This window comes from Oncorhynchus kisutch, linkage group LG5 (assembly GCF_002021735.2).
Source record: "Oncorhynchus kisutch isolate 150728-3 linkage group LG5, Okis_V2, whole genome shotgun sequence".
Taxonomy (NCBI): Eukaryota; Metazoa; Chordata; class Actinopteri; order Salmoniformes; family Salmonidae; genus Oncorhynchus; species Oncorhynchus kisutch.
The window spans coordinates 18,486,124-18,504,012 of record NC_034178.2 but is presented as its reverse complement, the minus strand read 5'-3'; the positions used below and the strand labels follow the sequence as shown (position 1 = coordinate 18,504,012).

General features: G+C 41.8%; 1 protein-coding gene across 2 annotated transcripts; it reads left to right on the top strand.

Moving 5' to 3' along the window:
- Window positions 1-252: 252 nt before the first annotated feature.
- On the top strand, window positions 253-15,769 carry LOC109890459 (zinc finger protein OZF-like). Of its 2 annotated transcripts, XR_004209959.1 has the most exons (3): window positions 265-896; window positions 9,079-14,438; window positions 14,639-15,769. XR_004209959.1 is itself a non-coding variant. In XM_031824619.1 (2 exons), the coding sequence occupies exons 1-2, from the start codon at window positions 566-568 to the stop codon at window positions 10,458-10,460; spliced, it is 1,713 nt and encodes a 570-aa protein (XP_031680479.1). In that variant the 5' UTR covers window positions 253-565; the 3' UTR covers window positions 10,461-11,510. The 2 variants fall into 2 exon arrangements, 1 of the variants encoding a protein (XP_031680479.1); XM_031824619.1 differs by lacking the exon at window positions 14,639-15,769 and having other exon boundaries at window positions 253-896; window positions 9,079-11,510.
- Window positions 15,770-17,889: the final 2,120 nt, after the last annotated feature.

Genomic DNA, 17,889 nt, shown 5'->3' with positions numbered 1-17,889 from the left:
CATCTACATGATGTATTGTTACACCATGTAGGAGCAGTATAGACCGACATTAGCTTGCTACTTATTTAGATTTAGTTTGACTGAATGAAACTGCCTTAAATGTGCTGTAGTAAAAAAAAAAATCATTCGCACTAATCAATCAACACATTCCTGTCTGTGTATGTCTCACTATAATAGTATTATTTAATTCAATACATGTAAAATAATCTTTGTTTGAAAATAAAATATGATCCTCAACTGCGTTTCCCCTCCAGTCAGCAGACGGCGACGTGTGTCTTTCAGGCGACGCTGCCAGCGTGACGTATAATCTAGTGGATGGTTCTTCAGAAACAGCTCGTTAACCACCTCGGTAGCTTGCTAGCCAACATAGCCGAAAGATTCAAGCTATTTATACGCTTTCGGTCTATATTAGCTACTGTGTTTTAGACACACTTCTGTCGTATCTACTTGTTAACCTATTTAATTTAATATTATGTTATTTGTATTAGTCAGCTATAGTAGCTGGCTGGTTAAGTTAGCACTAGCCTAGTTGCTAATGATAGCTAGCTAGCTAACATCTCCGAACATGAGCTCCCTAAACTTCTCCCCTCCTGTTAAAGAGGAGGAGGTCTGCTGGACGGAGAAAGAAGCTCTGGGGCTGAACATTGTCGTGAAAGAGGAGAAGGAAGAGGAGGATGTTACTGTTAAAAAAGAAGTAGAGGGTGAGGCTGTTACAGTGAAAGAAGAAGAGAAAGACGTTTCAGTGAAAGAAGAGGAAGACTCGTTCAGAGTGAAAGAGGAGGTGGATGTTACAGTAAAAGAAGAGGAGGATGCAGTTTTTGGAGTGAAGAAGGAAGGGGAGATTACTGTCACATTGAAAGATGAAGAGATGGAGAGAGGAGATCTGATTAACACCAGTAAGTACCGCCTTAAATGTGTTTTTAACTTAGGATATTCTGAGTTGGCTCGTCATTAGCTCTTCAACGGAGGGGCAATAGGATGATGACTGATATGTCTAGAATCAGACGAAGTAGCGAACAGGCTACACCTTGTTTTCTCCGTTCGGTTTCCAAAAAATAACAACATATATATTTGAGAAGGGTCTATCTGCTGACCGCAGACTGGGGCCTGGCGTGTAGTGATTTTCATGTAGTGATGTTTTACTACACACCGTGCCCCCCACTAGTGCCATGTGAGAGTTGGGTTGGCTACACCAACGATTATGGATATACTGACAAGATGTCTCTCCGCCCGAACAAAGGGAGTCGTTGTCCACAAAGCGGTACTGCGGGTTCTCTATCTCCAAAATATCCTTTCTTTGGATTGGTGGATCCATCTTATTATTGTAATCTATTGTGTATATTCTATGAGTGTTGTTGACGTCAACCGCCTGTATTCAATGGAGAGAGATGCTTAGCTACTAGCATGAATATGCATAGCGATCTGGAGACAACTCCTTTAGTGTTTTTATTAAAGTTGCCGGTATGTCACGTGTCCACATAACAACTTAAGCATTACGAAACTTCTGTTGGATCAAGTAAACCTCACGTAGCAAATAAGCCATTCATTTTTTTGTTAACCAAATTCGAGACTTTCCACATTGGGTTGATAATTGTTTCCACTTGGATAACACCTACTCTAACCTACTGGCATGGCCTAGAGAGATTAAACCACTTGGATACAACCTACTAGCATGACGTAGAGAGTTATTACCTACTATAACCTAATGACCTAGAGTGATACAACCTACTGTAGCCTACTGGCATGACCTAGAGAGATACAGCCTTCTGCAGCCTACTGGCATGACCTAGAGAGATACAACCGACTGTAGCCTACTGGCATGACCTAGAGAGATACAACCTACTGTAGCCTACTGGCATTACCTTGAGAGATACATCCGACTGTAGCCTACTGGCATGACCTAGAGAGATACAGCCTACTGGCATGACCTAGAGAGATACAATCACTTGGATACAACCTAATGAAGCCTACTGGCATGACCTAGAGAGATGCAACCTTCTGTATTCTACTGGCATGACCTAGAGAGATACAACCTACTTGTAACCTACTGGCATGACCTAGAGCTACAATCTACTGTAGCCTACTGGCATGACCTAGAGAGTTACAACCTACTGTCACCTACTGGCATGACCTAGAGAGATACAACCTACTATAATCTACTGGCATGGCTTAGAGAGGTATAACCTACTGTAGCCTACTGGCATATCCTAGAGAGTTATAACCTACTGAAACCTACTGGCATTACCTAGAGAGATACAACCTACTGTAGCCTATTGGCATGGCCTAGAGTGATACAACCAACTGTAGCCTACTGGCATGGCCTATTGAGATACAACCTACTGGCATGACCTAGAGAGATACAACCTTCTGCAGCCTACTGGCATGACCTAGAGAGATACAACCGACTGTAGCCTACTGGCATGACCTAGAGAGATACAACCGACTGTAGCCTACTGGCATGACCTAGAGAGATACAACCTACTGTAACCTACTGGCATGACCTAGAAAGCCAAAGTTTTAAAATTCCTGTATTTTAAAATGATATTTTCCATAATAATGATAATTTGTGTCTTCCTGTCCACATGTGGGATCCCTCTCCCTTTTGCCCTCTTTACACAAATAACAGACAACTACTGTGGGACTCCCAATCACAGCTGGATGTGATACTGCCTGATTCGAACCAGGGACTGTAGTGACACCTCTTGCACTGAGATGCAGTGGCTTATACCGCTGCTTCCTTGTGTGTGTTGTGGAGGTCGACCGATTTAATTGGAATGGCCGATTCATTGAGGCCGATTTCAAGTTTTCATAACAATCGGGAAATCTGTATTTTTGGGCGCCGATTTGCCAATTTTTATTATTATTATTATATATATTACACCTTTATTTAATCTTTATTTAACTAGGTAAGTCAGTTAAGAACACATTCTTATTTTCAATGATGGCCTAGGAACAGTGGGTTAACTGCCTTGTTCAGGGTCAGAACGACAGATTTTCACCTTGTCAGCTCGGTGGATCCAATCTTGCAACCTGAACTAGTCCAATGCAATAACGACCTGCCTCTCTCTCGTTGCACTCCACAAGGAGGCTGCCTGTTACGCGAATGCAGTAAGCCAAGATAAGTTGCTACCTAGCATTAAAGTTATCTTATAAAAAACAATTAATCATAATCACTAGTTAACTTCACATGGTTGATGATATTACTAGATATTATCTAGCGTGTCCTGCCTTGCATATAATCTGACTGAGCATACAAGTATCTGACTGAGCGGTGGTAGGCAGAAGCAGGCGCGTAAACATTCATTCAAACAGCACTGTCGTGCGTTTTGCCAGCAGCTCTTCGTTGTGCATCAAGCATTGCACTGTTTATGACTTCAAGCCTATCAACTCCCGAGATGAGGCTCGTGTAACCGAAGTGAAATGGCTAGCTAGTTAGCACGCGCTAATTGTCCTTGTTTGGTGGTTCGAGCCCAAGGAGGAGCGAGGAGAGGGACGGAAGCTATACTGTTACACTGGCAATACTAAAGTGCCTATAAGAACATCCAATAGTCAAATGTTAATGAAATACAAATGTATAGAGGGAAATAGTCCTATAATTCCTATAATAACTACAACCTAAAACTTCTTACCTGGGAATATTGAAGACTCATGTTAAAAGGAACCATCAGCTTTCATATGTTCTCATGTTCTGAGCAAGGAACTGTAACGTTAGCTTTCTTACATAGCACATATTTTACATGGAACATATTGCACTTTTACTTACTTCTCCAACACTTTTGTTTTGCATTATTTAAACCAAATTGAACATGTTTCATTATTTACTTGAGGCTAAATTGATTTATTGATGTATTATATTAAGTTAAAATAAGTGTTCATTCAGTATTGTTGTAATTGTCATTATTACAAATAAATAAACAAAAAATTGGCCGATTTAATTGGTATCTGCTTTTATGGTCCTCCAATAATCGGTATCGCCGTTGAAAAATCACAATCACTCATAATCGAGTGTGTTAACTATTTAACTGTACTAGAATGCTTAAAAGGCAGCAACAATTTTAAATATCGGTTATCGGTTTCGTTTTTTGGGGCAAGGAAAATATTGGCCAATAATGTCATGTCGGTGCATCCCATTATTCTAAAATGGATTATATTATAAATGTTTTTTTAATCAATCTACACACAATACCCCATAATGCCAATCCAATACCCAATAATGCCAAAGCAAAAACAGATTTAGATTTTTTGCAAATTTAATAAAACTATTCCCAAGGACAACTCGTCTGAGTAATGTAAGATGTACGATCCCAGGATAACTAGTCTCAGTGTAATGTAAGATCCCAGGATAACTAGTCTGAGTAATGTAAGTTTCAAATAGTTTTAACCCATTAGTCTAAGCCTTGTCTGAGGGGGAGGTCCTTCTAAGCTATACGGTCTAAGCTATACGGAATTGTTTTAAGGTTTAAATAACATGAAGGGCTTCCCCAGGAATAGTACTGTAGAAACACCCTCCATCATGAAGGGCTTCCCCTGTATAGTACTGTAGAAACACCCTCCAATATGAAGGGCTTCCCCAGTATAGTACTGTAGAAACACCCTCCAACATGAAGGGCTTCCCCTGTATAGTACTGTAGAAACACCCTCCAACATGAAGGGCTTCCCCAGTATAGTACTGTTTTAAGGTTATACCAAGGATAATTTAGCTTTCTGATTTTGAATTGTAAGACTCCTTGAAGTATCAACCAAAAATATTCAAAAGTTAATTTATGTCAAATTATTAGGCCATACTGCTATAACCCATAGTAACACATTGGATAACATTCACAACATGGAACAGCAGTAACCATAGTAACACATTGGATAACATTCACAACATGGAACAACAGTAACCATAGTAACACATTGGATAACATTCACAACATGGAACAACAGTAACCATAGTAACACATTGGATAACATTCACAACATCAAATCAAATTTTATTTGTCACATACACATGGTTAGCAGATGTTAATGCGAGTGTAGCGAAATGCTTGTGCTTCTAGTTCCGACAATGCAGTAATAATCCAACAAGTAATCTAACTAACAATTCCAAAAAAAACTACTGTCTTATACACAGTGTAAGGGGATAAAGAATATGTACATAAAGATATATGAATGAGTGATGGTACAGAGCAGCATAGGCAAGATACAGTAGATGGTATCGAGTACAGTATATACATATGAGATGAGTATGTAAACAAAGTGGCATAGTTAAAGTGGCTAGTGATACATGTATTACATAAGGATGATATAGAGTACAGTATATACGTATACATATGAGATGAATAATGTAGGGTATGTAAACATTATATTAGGTAGCATTGTTTAAAGTGGCTAGTGATATATTTTACATTTCCCATCAATTCCCATTATTAAAGTAGCTGGAGTTGAGTCAGTGTGTTGGCAGCAGCCACTCAATGTTAGTGGTGGCTGTTTAACAGTCTGATGGCCTTGAGATAGAAGCTGTTTTTCAGTCTCTCGGTCCCAGCTTTGATGCACCTGTACTGACCTCGCCTTCTGGATGATAGCGGGGTGAACAGGCAGTGGCTCGGGTGGTTGATGTCCTTGATGATCTTTATGGCCTTCCTGTAACATCGGGTGGTGTAGGTGTCCTGGAGGGCAGGTAGTTTGCCCCCGGTGATGCGTTGTGCAGACCTCACTACCCTCTGGAGAGCCTTACGGTTGTGGGCGGAGCAGTTGCCGTACCAGGCGGTGATACAGCCCGCCAGGATGCTCTCGATTGTGCATCTGTAGAAGTTTGAGTGCTTTTGGTGACAAGCCAAATTTCTTCAGCCTCCTGAGGTTGAAGAGGCGCTGCTGCTCCTTCTTCACGATGCTGTGAGTGGACCAATTCAGTTTGTCTGTGATGTGTATGCCGAGGAATTTAAAAATTACTACCCTCTCCACTACTGTTCCATCGATGTGGATAGGGGGGTGTTCCCTCTGCTGTTTCCTGAAGTCCACAATTATCTCCTTAGTTTTGTTGACGTTGAGTGTGAGGTTATTTTCCTGACACCACACTCCAAGGGCCCTCACCTCCTCCCTGTAGGCCGTCTCGTCGTTGTTGGTAATCAAGCCTACCACTGTTGTGTCGTCCGCAAACTTGATGATTGAGTTGGAGGCGTGCGTGGCCACGCAGTCGTGGGTGAACAGGGAGTACAGGAGAGGGCTCAGAACGCACCCTTGTGGGGCCCCAGTGTTGAGGATCAGCGGGGTGGAGATGTTGTTGCCTACCCTCACCACCTGGGGGCGGCCCGTCAGGAAGTCCAGTACCCAGTTGCACAGGGCAGGGTCTCGAGCTTGATGACGAGCTTGGAGGGTACTATGGTGTTGAATGCCGAGCTGTAGTCGATGAACAGCATTCTCACATAGGTATTCCTCTTGTCCAGATGGGTTAGGGCAGTGTGCAGTGTGGTTGAGATTGCATCGTCTGTGGACCTATTTGGGCGGTAAGCAAATTGGAGTGGGTCTAGGGTGTCAGGTAGGGTGGAGGTGATATGGTCCTTGACTAGTCTCTCAAAGCACTTCATGATGACGGAAGTGAGTGCTACGGGGCGGTAGTCGTTTAGCTCAGTTACCTTAGCTTTCTTGGGAACAGGAACAATGGTGGCCCTCTTGAAGCATGTGGGAACAGCAGACTGGTATGGGGATTGATTGAATATGTCTGTGAACACACCGGCCAGCTGGTCTGCGCATGCTCTGAGGGCGCGGCTGGGGATGCCGTCTGGGCCTGCAGCCTTGCGAGGGTTAACACGTTTAAATGTTTTACTCACCTCGGCTGCAGTGAAGGAGAGTCTGCATGTTTTCGTTGCAGGCCGTGTCAGTGGCACTGTATTGTCCTCAAAGCGGGCAAAAAAGTTATTTAGTCTGCCTGGGAGCAAGACATCCTGGTCCGTGACTGGGCTGGTTTTCTTCTTGTAGTCCGTGATTGACTGTAGACCCTGCCACATACCTCTTGTGTCTGAGCCGTTGAATTGAGATTCTACTTTGTCTCTATACTGACGCTTAGCTTGTTTGATAGCCTTGCGGAGGGAATAGCTGCACTGTTTGTATTCGGTCATGTTACCAGTCACCTTGCCCTGATTAAAAGCAGTGGTTCGCGCTTTCAGTTTCATGCGAATGCTGCCATCAATCCACGGTTTCTGGTTAGGGAATGTTTTAATCGTTGCTATGGGAACGACATCTTCAACGCACGTTCTAATGAACTCGCTCACCGAATCAGCGTATTCGTCAATGTTGTTGTCTGACGCAATACGAAACATATCCCAGTCCACGTGATGGAAGCAGTCTTGGAGTGTGGAATCAGATTGGTCGGACCAGCGTTGAACAGACCTCAGCGCGGGAGCTTCTTGTTTTAGTTTCTGTCTGTAGGCAGGGATCAGCAAAATGGAGTCGTGGTCAGCTTTTCCGAAAGGAGGGCGGGGCAGGGCCTTATATGCGTCGCGGAAGTTAGAGTAACAATGATCCAAGGTTTTTTCAGCCCTGGTTGCGCAATCGATATGCTGATACAATTTAGGGAGTCTTGTTTTCAGATTAGCCTTGTTAAAATCCCCAGCTACAATGAATGCAGCCTCAGGATGTATGGATTCCAGTTTGCAAAGAGCCAAATAAAGTTAGTTCAGAGCCATCGATGTGTCTGCTTGGGGGGGAATATATACGGCTGTGATTATAATCGAAGAGAATTCTCTTGGTAGATAATGCGGTCGACATTTGATTGTGAGGAATTCTAAATCAGGTGAACAGAAGGGTTTGACTTCCTGTATGTTTCTGTGATCACACCACGTCTCGTTAGCCATAAGGCATACGCCCCCGCCCCTCTTCTTACCAGAAAGATGTTTGTTTCTGTCGGCACGATGCGTGGAGAAACCCGCTGGCTGCACCGCCTCCGATAGCGTCTCTCCAGTGAGCCATGTTTCCGTGAAGCAAAGAACGTTACAGTCTCTGATGTCCCTCTGGAATGCTACCCTTGCTCGGATTTCATCAACCTTGTTGTCAAGAGACTGGACATTGGCGAGAAGAATGCTAGGGAGTGGTGCACGATGTGCCCGTCTCCGGAGTCTGACCAGAAGACCGCCTCGTTTCCCTCTTTTACGGAGTCGTTTTTTGGGGTCCCCGGCTGGGATCCATTCCGTTGTCCTGGTTGAAAGGCAGAACACAGGGTCCGCTTCGTGAAACTCATATTCTTGGTCGTACTGATGGTGAGTTGACGCTGATCTTATATTCAGTAGTTATTCTCGACTGTATGTAATGAAACCTAAGATGACCTGGGGTACTAATGTAAGAAATAACATGTAAAAAAACAAAAAACTGCATAGTTTCCTAGGAATGCGAAGCGAGGCGGCCATCTCTGTCGGCGCCGGAAGTAGTCGGACATGGAACAACAGTAACCATAGTAACATCGTTTCCCCCAAAACATCTAAAGGAAGTTTGTTCTGAAGTGTCTGGTTTCCTTGATAGCAGGGAGGAGTTTCCTCATTACCAGATATACTACATCCATAACTAGTGGTTTCCTCATTACCAGATATACTACATCCATAACTAGCGGTTTCCTCATTACCAGATATACTACATCCATAACTAGTGGTTTCCTCATTACCAGATATACTACATCCATAACTAGCGGTTTCCTCATTACCAGATATACTACATCCATAACTAGTGGTTTCCTCATTACCAGATATACTACATCCATAACTAGTGGTTTCCTCATTAGCATGGAGGAGTTTCTACAAGCAAATTGCATGTGCATCGCCCTCGTGCCGCAATTTTATTAAACACAGAAAGGGGCCTATATTGGAGACCAAAAGTTGTCTGGCACACTGCTTAGAGTTTCAACAACTTTAATAATTTATTTATTGTCTACAATCTTAGATGTTACTACTAATGTGAAAACAAGGCAATTTTCATTTAATTTAACAGACATCAATTGTTGTACAACTTCATGGGTACGCTCTGGGCATCACCTTTTACCTCAAATAAACAGTGGATTTCTGCTGTTGTGGGCCTTTAACCATCTGTTTGACTTTGCCATTCACACAGGAGAGAGACGGGACTACCGTGGATCATCTGGGGAGCCTCAACAACCTGATGATGCTGACGAGGCAGAGAAGAGTCTCTCCACATCAGAACTCCTCGAGAAACACCAGCACAGACCCACAGGGAAGAAACCTCATTGCTGCTCTGACTGTGGGAAACGTTTCAAATATTCATCATACCTTAAAATTCACCAGCGAGTACACACAGGAGAGAAACCTTATAGCTGTACTCAATGTGAGAAGAGTTTTACTCATTCAACTAACCTGATATCACACCAGAGAACACACACAGGAGAGAAACCTTTTGGCTGTGATCAATGTGGGCAGAGGTTTACTCAGTCAGGTGCCCTGAAATCCCACCGTAAACTACACACAGGAGAGAAACCTTTTAGCTGTGATCAATGTGCGAAGAGATTTATTAAGTCTAGCAATCTGACAGTACACCAGAGAAAACACACAGGAGAGAAACCGTTTAGTTGTAATCAATGTGGGAAAAGTTTCATTACATCTAGAGATCTGACTGTACACCAGAGAACACACACAGGAGAGAAATCTTATAGCTGTGATCAATGTGGGAAGAGTTTTATTACATCTAGCCATCTGACAACACACCAGCGAGTACACACAGGAGAGAAATTTCACCACTGTTCAGATTGTGGAAAAAGCTTTTCAACTTCACATACTTTGAAGATGCACCAGAAAACACACACAGGAGAAAAATCGTATAGCTGTGATCAATGTGGGAAAAGTTTTACTCAGTCAAGCTCCCTGAAATCCCACCATAAGTTACACACAGGAGAGAAACCATTTATCTGTGATCAATGTGGGATGAGGTTTATTAATTCTAGCAATCTGACAGTACACCAGAGGAAACACACAGGAGAGAAACCGTTTAGTTGTAATCAATGTGGGAAAAGTTTTATTACATCTAGCTCTCTGACTATACACCAGCGAGTACACACAGGAGAGAAACCTCACCACTGTTCAGATTGTGGAAAAAGCTTTTCAATGTCACATACTTTGAAGATGCACCAGAAAACACACACAGGAGAGAAATCATATAGCTGTGATCAATGTGGGAAGAGTTTTACTAGGTCAAGCTCCCTGATATCCCACCGTAAACTACACACAGGAGAGAAACCTTTTAGCTGTGATCAATGTGGGATGAGGTTTATTACGTCTGGCAGTCTGACAGTACACCAAAGAACACACACAGGAGAGAAACCTTATAGCTGTGATCAATGTGGGAAGAGTTTTACTACATCTAGCTATCTGACTATACACCAGCGGAGACACACAGGAGAGAAACCTTATAGCTGTGTTCAATGTGGGAAGAGATACTCTGATAAAAGTTATCTGATCAAACATCAGAAAATACATACATGAAGGAGTTGTTTCATGATATCTATGAAATAATGTCACAATGTAGAATGTTTTAACATTGTAGAAGGAGTATTTTAATGATGTCATAATGTAGAACCCTAAACGTTTGCCCCTTGTTCTATTGATTTCAGCATATGGATATTAGCCTCAGGGGGAAAATCCAGGCTCTGAAATGAAAGAATACACTATTTATATGATTTAACAAAAAGTGACTAACAAAAAAAGTTGTTACACTTACCACGTTGGTGACCCACTTGAATGAAAATGCAACACTTCAAAATGTAGCTAGCTGATTTCTACAAATTGTCCTCTAACCAGTGATGTACACATTATTCCTAGATTCCGTGTGGTTTTTGAGCTGTTAGTTTTAACGGAGACATTACACTTAATCACATGCGTCTGTGACAGAAAAAATGATGTATTTACCTCATTTGGTGGATATTTAACAATTATTTACTTAACAAACAGTACGATATTTCTGTCCTGCTAATTCTGAGTTTTATGGTGTTCACTCTAGCTTCCTGCAGCTAGTCTGGGTGTCGAGGACATGGGCTTCATTAGAGATGGCTTGAAGCTGACGATTGATGTCGAGGACATTAAAAACCAAACAGCCACATTCCATTCTAAGATTAGTGGTACAGGTGAGACATATGTCTCCGGTCTGATTGAGCCTGCATTCCATAGACAATATATGGTGTATGTTGAGCTGGGATAGAGAGGAGTAGAACAAAGGACTCAATGATCCTGAGACATCCTGGCATCTGGGATATTAGGCCAGGGTCGGGGGTTAAGATAACAACTGGGATATTTGGCCATGGTCGGGGGTTAATATAACACCAGGTGCAGATGAAGACAGGATGAGCCCAAAGTGGCCACCCCTCCCAATCTAGATGGGAGGGGTGGAACCAAGCATTCTGGGTATTAGCTATATAAACTGTGCGTTGTCTGTAAAGGGTAGGCTCTCAGACTAACAGTCAGTTAAGACTGTTGGGCTGATGGTTTCATTATTGCAATAACTAATCAATGTTAAATAAAGATGATTGTTTGAAGAAATGTCCAAGTCTCTCGAAGTACGACACGACCCAATTGAAACAAAATACAACACTTCAAAATGTAAAGAGATGTTTTCTACAAATTGTCCTCCAACCAGTGATGTACACATTATTCCCAGATTCCGTGTGGTTTTTGAGCTGTTAGTTTTAACAGGACGTGCAACCTCATCTTCCCCCTCTCATATGCAAATGATTTTAGCATAATTCGATGAGTGATGACAAATAAGTGTTGCTTTCCTTTGTTCATTGAACCCTACATTTAAATACATCCCTCCAAAATGTAATGACTGTCTTCTGCAGGTTGTCCTCTAACCTGTAAGGTAAAAGATATCTCCAATTTCCATGTGTTTTTTTAGTTGTGTTAGTTTCAACAGCACGTACAACCTGATTTTCTCCCTAATCGATATCAGTGATTTATTGCTGCTTGTGCAGTTTATAAGGTGCTTGTTTAAAAAATACAAGTAATATGATTATTGTGGCAGATGTTTGTGTAAATAGCACATGTTATGTTTAGGTTTTCAATTGATCCCAAACTGTTTCTACATATTGGTTATTGATTTGGACACGTTAAAACTGTGTTTTGACATTGGGATATCCCACCTAGCAAAATGTCATTGAAAAGACGTTGAAAATAAGACTATTCCCGAGTTCGGTTTTAGTTGAAAAAAAAAGGACTTACTTTCAACGTACTTGAAGCTTTATACACATGGACGCAGTATAATACATTTGTCTATAATCTATTTGATTAATTGTTATAATCACTCCAGTATTTATTTACAAGATTCAAGTGCTAGTAATCTAAATTATTTATGCAACCAACTGACAATTTTTGGGTACAATTATATTGACACTGTTGCCCTGCTTTTAGAATATCCGGGTTCATTTTCAGATGTGCCAACCCAAATGTACCAGAACATGACATTGGGGACTGGGCCCCGATCCAACAACATGCCTATCGAGTGAACCCTGAAAAGAGAGAGAAGCTCTGCAGTGAGGTGGAAAGTTACTTCGGAAATTCCAGGAGTTTCCTATTGAAATGTCCGTGGTGAGGACAACATGGTTTCTGATTGTCTCAAGGGTGTGCATTCAACAAGTTTTGCATTTAGCCAGTGCGTTGCCATGGATCACAATTTATTTTGACTGCACGTTTTTCGGTATTGGAGAATAGTTTTGGGGCTCGTTCCAAGGGGGCGAGAGTTCTAGAAGCTAGTGAGTTTTAAGTTGTTGTTTGTTGGTGGTAAGCATTCTCTTAGGGGGGAAGGTGTTACAGTCTTTGGTTTTTCCATTTATGTTTTGAGGTGGACACCAAGGAACTTAACTCTCGACTCGCTCCACTACAGCCTCGTTGATGTTAATGGGGACCTGTTCGGCCCTGCTTTTCCTGTAGTCCACGATCATCTCCTCTGTCTTGCTCACGTTGAGGAAGTGCCAGGTCTCTGACCTCCTCCCTGTAGGCTGTCAGGGAGAGGTTTAAAATGTCAGTGAAGACACTTGCCAGTTGGTCTGTGCATGCTCTGGGTACATGCCCTGGTAATCAGTCTGTCCTGGCGGCGTTGTGAATGTTGACCTGTTTAAAAGGTCTTGCTATGGAGAGTGTGATCACACACGTCCGGAACACCTCAATCATGCTTCAGAGTTGCTTGCCTCAAAGCAAAAAAGGCATTTATGTCGTCTGGAAGCTCGTCTCCACCTTTTCTTCAGGTGAATGACAGGGATTTAGGCCTGGTCTCCTGAAAGCAGTATATACTTCACGTCAGACTCGTTAAAGATTTTTTTTTGTCAAGTTTGAGGTGACTAATCACTGTTCTGATGTCCAGAAGCTCTACCATGCGAACGAGTTCCCACTAGAGAACACAATCACATGCTGCATGAGGTGTGGCTAACGTTAGCAAGCTTGAGCTAGATACCAAGCTAGCATACAAACTCGGTAGAAATAGTGCATTGTGGGTTATGAGAAGATATCCAGAAATAAGTTAAGAAATATGTTTTTGCTTTATTAAATAACTGTTTGTCCTTATAGGTAACCAGATCTTCAATACAACTAAGTTACTAAGTCTTTAAACACACTGTGTTGTTACACTGGTGAGTAAAAACTCATGCTTCCTACACTTTAAAATGTAGTCTGAAAATAAAATATACATTTTACTCAACTGCGTCCAGTCAGCAGATGGACTAGGTGCCGCTTAGGCCGCCCATTGTGACTCGTGTCAAGAATTCAGCAGTGCAAGTTTGTATGAAGGTCTGGTTATTAAATGGGATCATAGTTCAATAGTAATATCCTCTAAAAAGCTCTGACAAACGTTGCTGCCCTGTTTCCAGTTGTCCACATGGCTTGGAGAACCTATTCAAGTAAGTAAATAGGTTTTGGAAATGTAAAAAAACACAATGTATTATTAGCTAACTAGCTACAGTGCAGGCTAAATTAGCTATCTAGTTGGCTAACTAACTAACTTCAAATACTGTATAGATAGATAGCTAAGTGAATTAAATATCACCAGCTACCTAACTTCATATTAGCTCGTTATCTTTATGTATTTATCACTGTAAAAAACTAACTCCAAATGCATTTGTAGGTAGCTAGCTAACAGCCATGGAGGGTGAAAGGATAGCAGCCCCAACTGTCAGTGAGAGAGGAGGCTATTCTGGATCAGGCAGGTACTTTTGTGTAGTTCCTGTCCCTAGAAGTGAGTCATGGAGATAATAGTAACATAATATTCAGTGTGGTGTAATTTGACTAGAATGAAATCTGTTTCTTGTGAGGTTTTCTGTCCTCAGATAAAGAGCGCTATGAAAGCCAGTCTACATATGAAGAGGTCCCAATGAAGAGCAGTGGTTCTCAGTCCTGGCAACTCAGAGGGGCACATTGTTGTTTTTGCCTTCGCACTGCACAGCTGATTCAAATGATCAACTCATCATCAAGCTTCAAGTGGTATTTATGTATTCATTTGTGATGCCATCCTTGATATGATCATGTTATTGTCACAAGCTACACATGCACATATGTGTGCCCATGTATCTATCAATCCAATGTTATCATGATTTGTTATCAGGGATATTATACTTTAGTAATCCACAATGACCTGGTGATTTAACAGTCTAATAATTACATTGTCTTCCATATTCCTACAGATATCTTGTAACTTCCTTCAAAACGATTGCCTATAGTTAACGTGTAGGGCACTGCAAGGTCGGGTGACCAGGGTCATCTGGGACTGCCTCCTGGAGGAATTCAGGTGTGTGAAGGCTACCTGTGTCCTGCGTAACTTCATGAGGATGGACACAAGGACCGGGAGGGGATCTGCAGCTCGCCGCAGTGTGCCAGAGGAGGAGTCTGCTGCTCTGCAGGATGTTTCAAGGATGGGGTCCAACAACGCAGCAAGAGAGGCAATCCGTGTGCAGGAGATCTTCACCTCCTACTTCTTCAGAGGGTGCTGTTCCCCGGCAACACCATAGACTACACTATGCACACCATAGACTACACTATACACTAACCAAAGTCTCTTTTAAGAGCCATTCACATTGCAATAAGAGTATTCTTCCATTTACTTAGCTATGTCAACTGCAGTTATTCAATTCACAGTTTCTATCCCTTTGATTTATACTTCTCAGGTGAGGGTGCTGTTTAGGTAAGGGTGTGATGTCTGTACAAAAACAAAACAGGCTCTTATCCCGCTCTCACATTCGACCCTAAATACTCTAGGTTATATCAGCTGTGTCGGTGAACCCCTCCTGCATCTGAACTGGCTACATAGAAGTAGTATTAAAGAGATGCTTTACATTGAAATACAGATAGATGCAGTAGTCCCAGAGTTAATGATCCAAGGTCAGTTTTGCATTTCACCTCCTGATTGATGAATAACAATGTTAGAATAAAAAATCAAACACAAGGCTTAAACATGCTCTCTCTTCATCTGTCTTGATGTGAGAGGATGCCAACCCCCAGTCTCATCATCACCACCTCACCTGCTTTTAAGATGACCTTTTGGCCGACTAGAGACACTATTATGTAATTGTGATGAACTGAGAGAATATTTAGGTAGCACTGTGATTCATTAATCATGTGCTGCCTTCCCTGCTCCTATGTGTTTACCTCTTTCCCCTTCTGTCTTTTACACCTCTCTCACCACCTCTTTCCTCCTCTGTTTTTATAATGCACAACAGATGTGCATTGAAGTACAGATTGAACTTGTATTTATAACACTTGGACAATGAGCTTTTCAATAAAGTGTTTCACATTCTCTACTGGTTGAAATTAAGTGTAATGTGATGAAATACTCCACCTATCCTGTGTTTATCAGATCAATGCAGATGAAGGGCATTACATATTGAGATTAACTGTTTTTAGAGTATTTACATGATGCATAGGAAGTGTAGTGTACTGTTTTTTAACATATTTCTGTATATATGAATTAACTAGTTCAATCCTGTTTCCAGTCTATTAGAATGTGTAACCATTGATGTCCCAGGACCAAGATTGGTAAACACTGTTGAAGTGTATAATTGTAATACATACATGCAGACACAGCGTCATTCAAAGACTGGAACTTGACACTCCTGGTATTGGATGACTGAAAAATATTCTCAAAGACACTCCTACCTAAACTGCACCTTTATTTGCCAAGGTAGAGTACATGATCAGTGAATATATTAAATGTACAGGCTACAATGTGGTGATCTCATGCATGGTAATAACTACATGTATATACGACTTGCATCCTTGGTACAACATGATATTATATTCTACTCAATCCATAGGCTTCATTAATGTCATTCAGTCTGTTTTGAAGTTGATACAACTGGCTATGATAGCTGAGGTTCATAGCTAGGTTCTGAACTAATATGTATACCAAATGTTTGGGTCCATACACAGATCAGCTAGATAGCTAGCTACACATCCATAGGCATACAGGTATTTTAATCATCCACTACGCGATTTCATCTATCTGCATGGCAAATATCAGAAAGGCAAGCTTACAAAATTGAACATTCAATTTGCAGTAACTTATTCAGCTAGCTAGATTCTATACATCCACTGTTTCACAAAACTACAGCTTGGTTTGCTGGTTGTTTCAGGAGTCCCTAAAACAACCAGAATTACAATTTCATACTCATGTCACAACACCCCTAAAGCTAGTCAGCTAACTTGCTGAATGGCGATTTTCATAAGTGAACTTTATGATATATTAAAAAAAGCATAATCGTTTGTCTCTACATTAACTAACATTCCTGTCAACTGTACATGGTTTTGCATGATTTGTTATGACGTTATAATCCCTTACATGTTGCTTCCATCCCAGTATTTCTATCTGCCATCTTTGATCCAGTTCTGTTCTGTGTAGGGGTACCCATCTCTCCTAGTATTGTTGTCTGCCATCTTTGATCCAGTTCAGTTCTGTGTAGAGGTACTCCTCTCTCCTAGTATTTCTGTCTGCCATCTTTGCTGAAGAAAGTCTAACAGTCACTAATGCAGCAGCAGCCTCCCCGGTCCGAGTGTCGGCCCGGTAAGATCTTTAAGATGCCATGGAAAGTGTAGTGTCTTAACACTTAGTACTTATTTATGTAATAAGAAAGACTCTGAATACAAGCAATTGAACTGGAGCTTCACATTTACTCAAACGAGTTAGTACCAGAATAACATAGAACAACACTGCGCATGACCAAGGGTGCTCCCTCCTTAAAGGGGACATCAGTAATTAACAGAACATAACATTCCTTCTCTTATACAATCAGAGTTACTTTTACCAAACCACAACTGAAACATTTCCCAGAACTTGTTGTAGTTATTTTGCATCTTTTAATTTGAACTTGAACAGTAAGTTTTTGTTTGTTTGTTTATAAGTCTAGTCTGTCTGGTGGGCGGTGCCTTCATTCTGGGTAGCGCCTCTGATTGTCTGGAGGCTCCTGAACATCCTCAGTGTGTGCTTGTTCCATTATATTTTCTGCTATAGCAGCACCTTCATCAACACCTTCCCTTCTTTCAGCCTGGGGTCTCTTTACTGCCCCACCGTCCTCTACAGTTCTCTGTGTGTCACTCTCAGGATCTCTCTGTGCCTTTTCTCTCTCGATTGTTGTGCTGTTTTCCGTGGAATGCATTTGGTTAATGTGATGCCGCCACATTATGTCTGGGCTCACTTGAACTTGGTAAGTTCTGGGTCCCGTTTGTGTGTGTACGGTCCCTCTTGTCCATTTCCCTCTTCTTCTGTAGTCTCGCACCATCACTTCCTGTCCTGTTTGGAGATGGCGCTCCCGGCCCCGGAGAGCATCTTGGCTGGTTTGTTCAGCACTTCATTACGCCTGTTTGGCTTCATGATGTCCAGCTGTGTGCAGAGAGGCCTCCCGAACATCAGTGCGGCTGGGCTTTCATTTGTCGTGGCATGTGG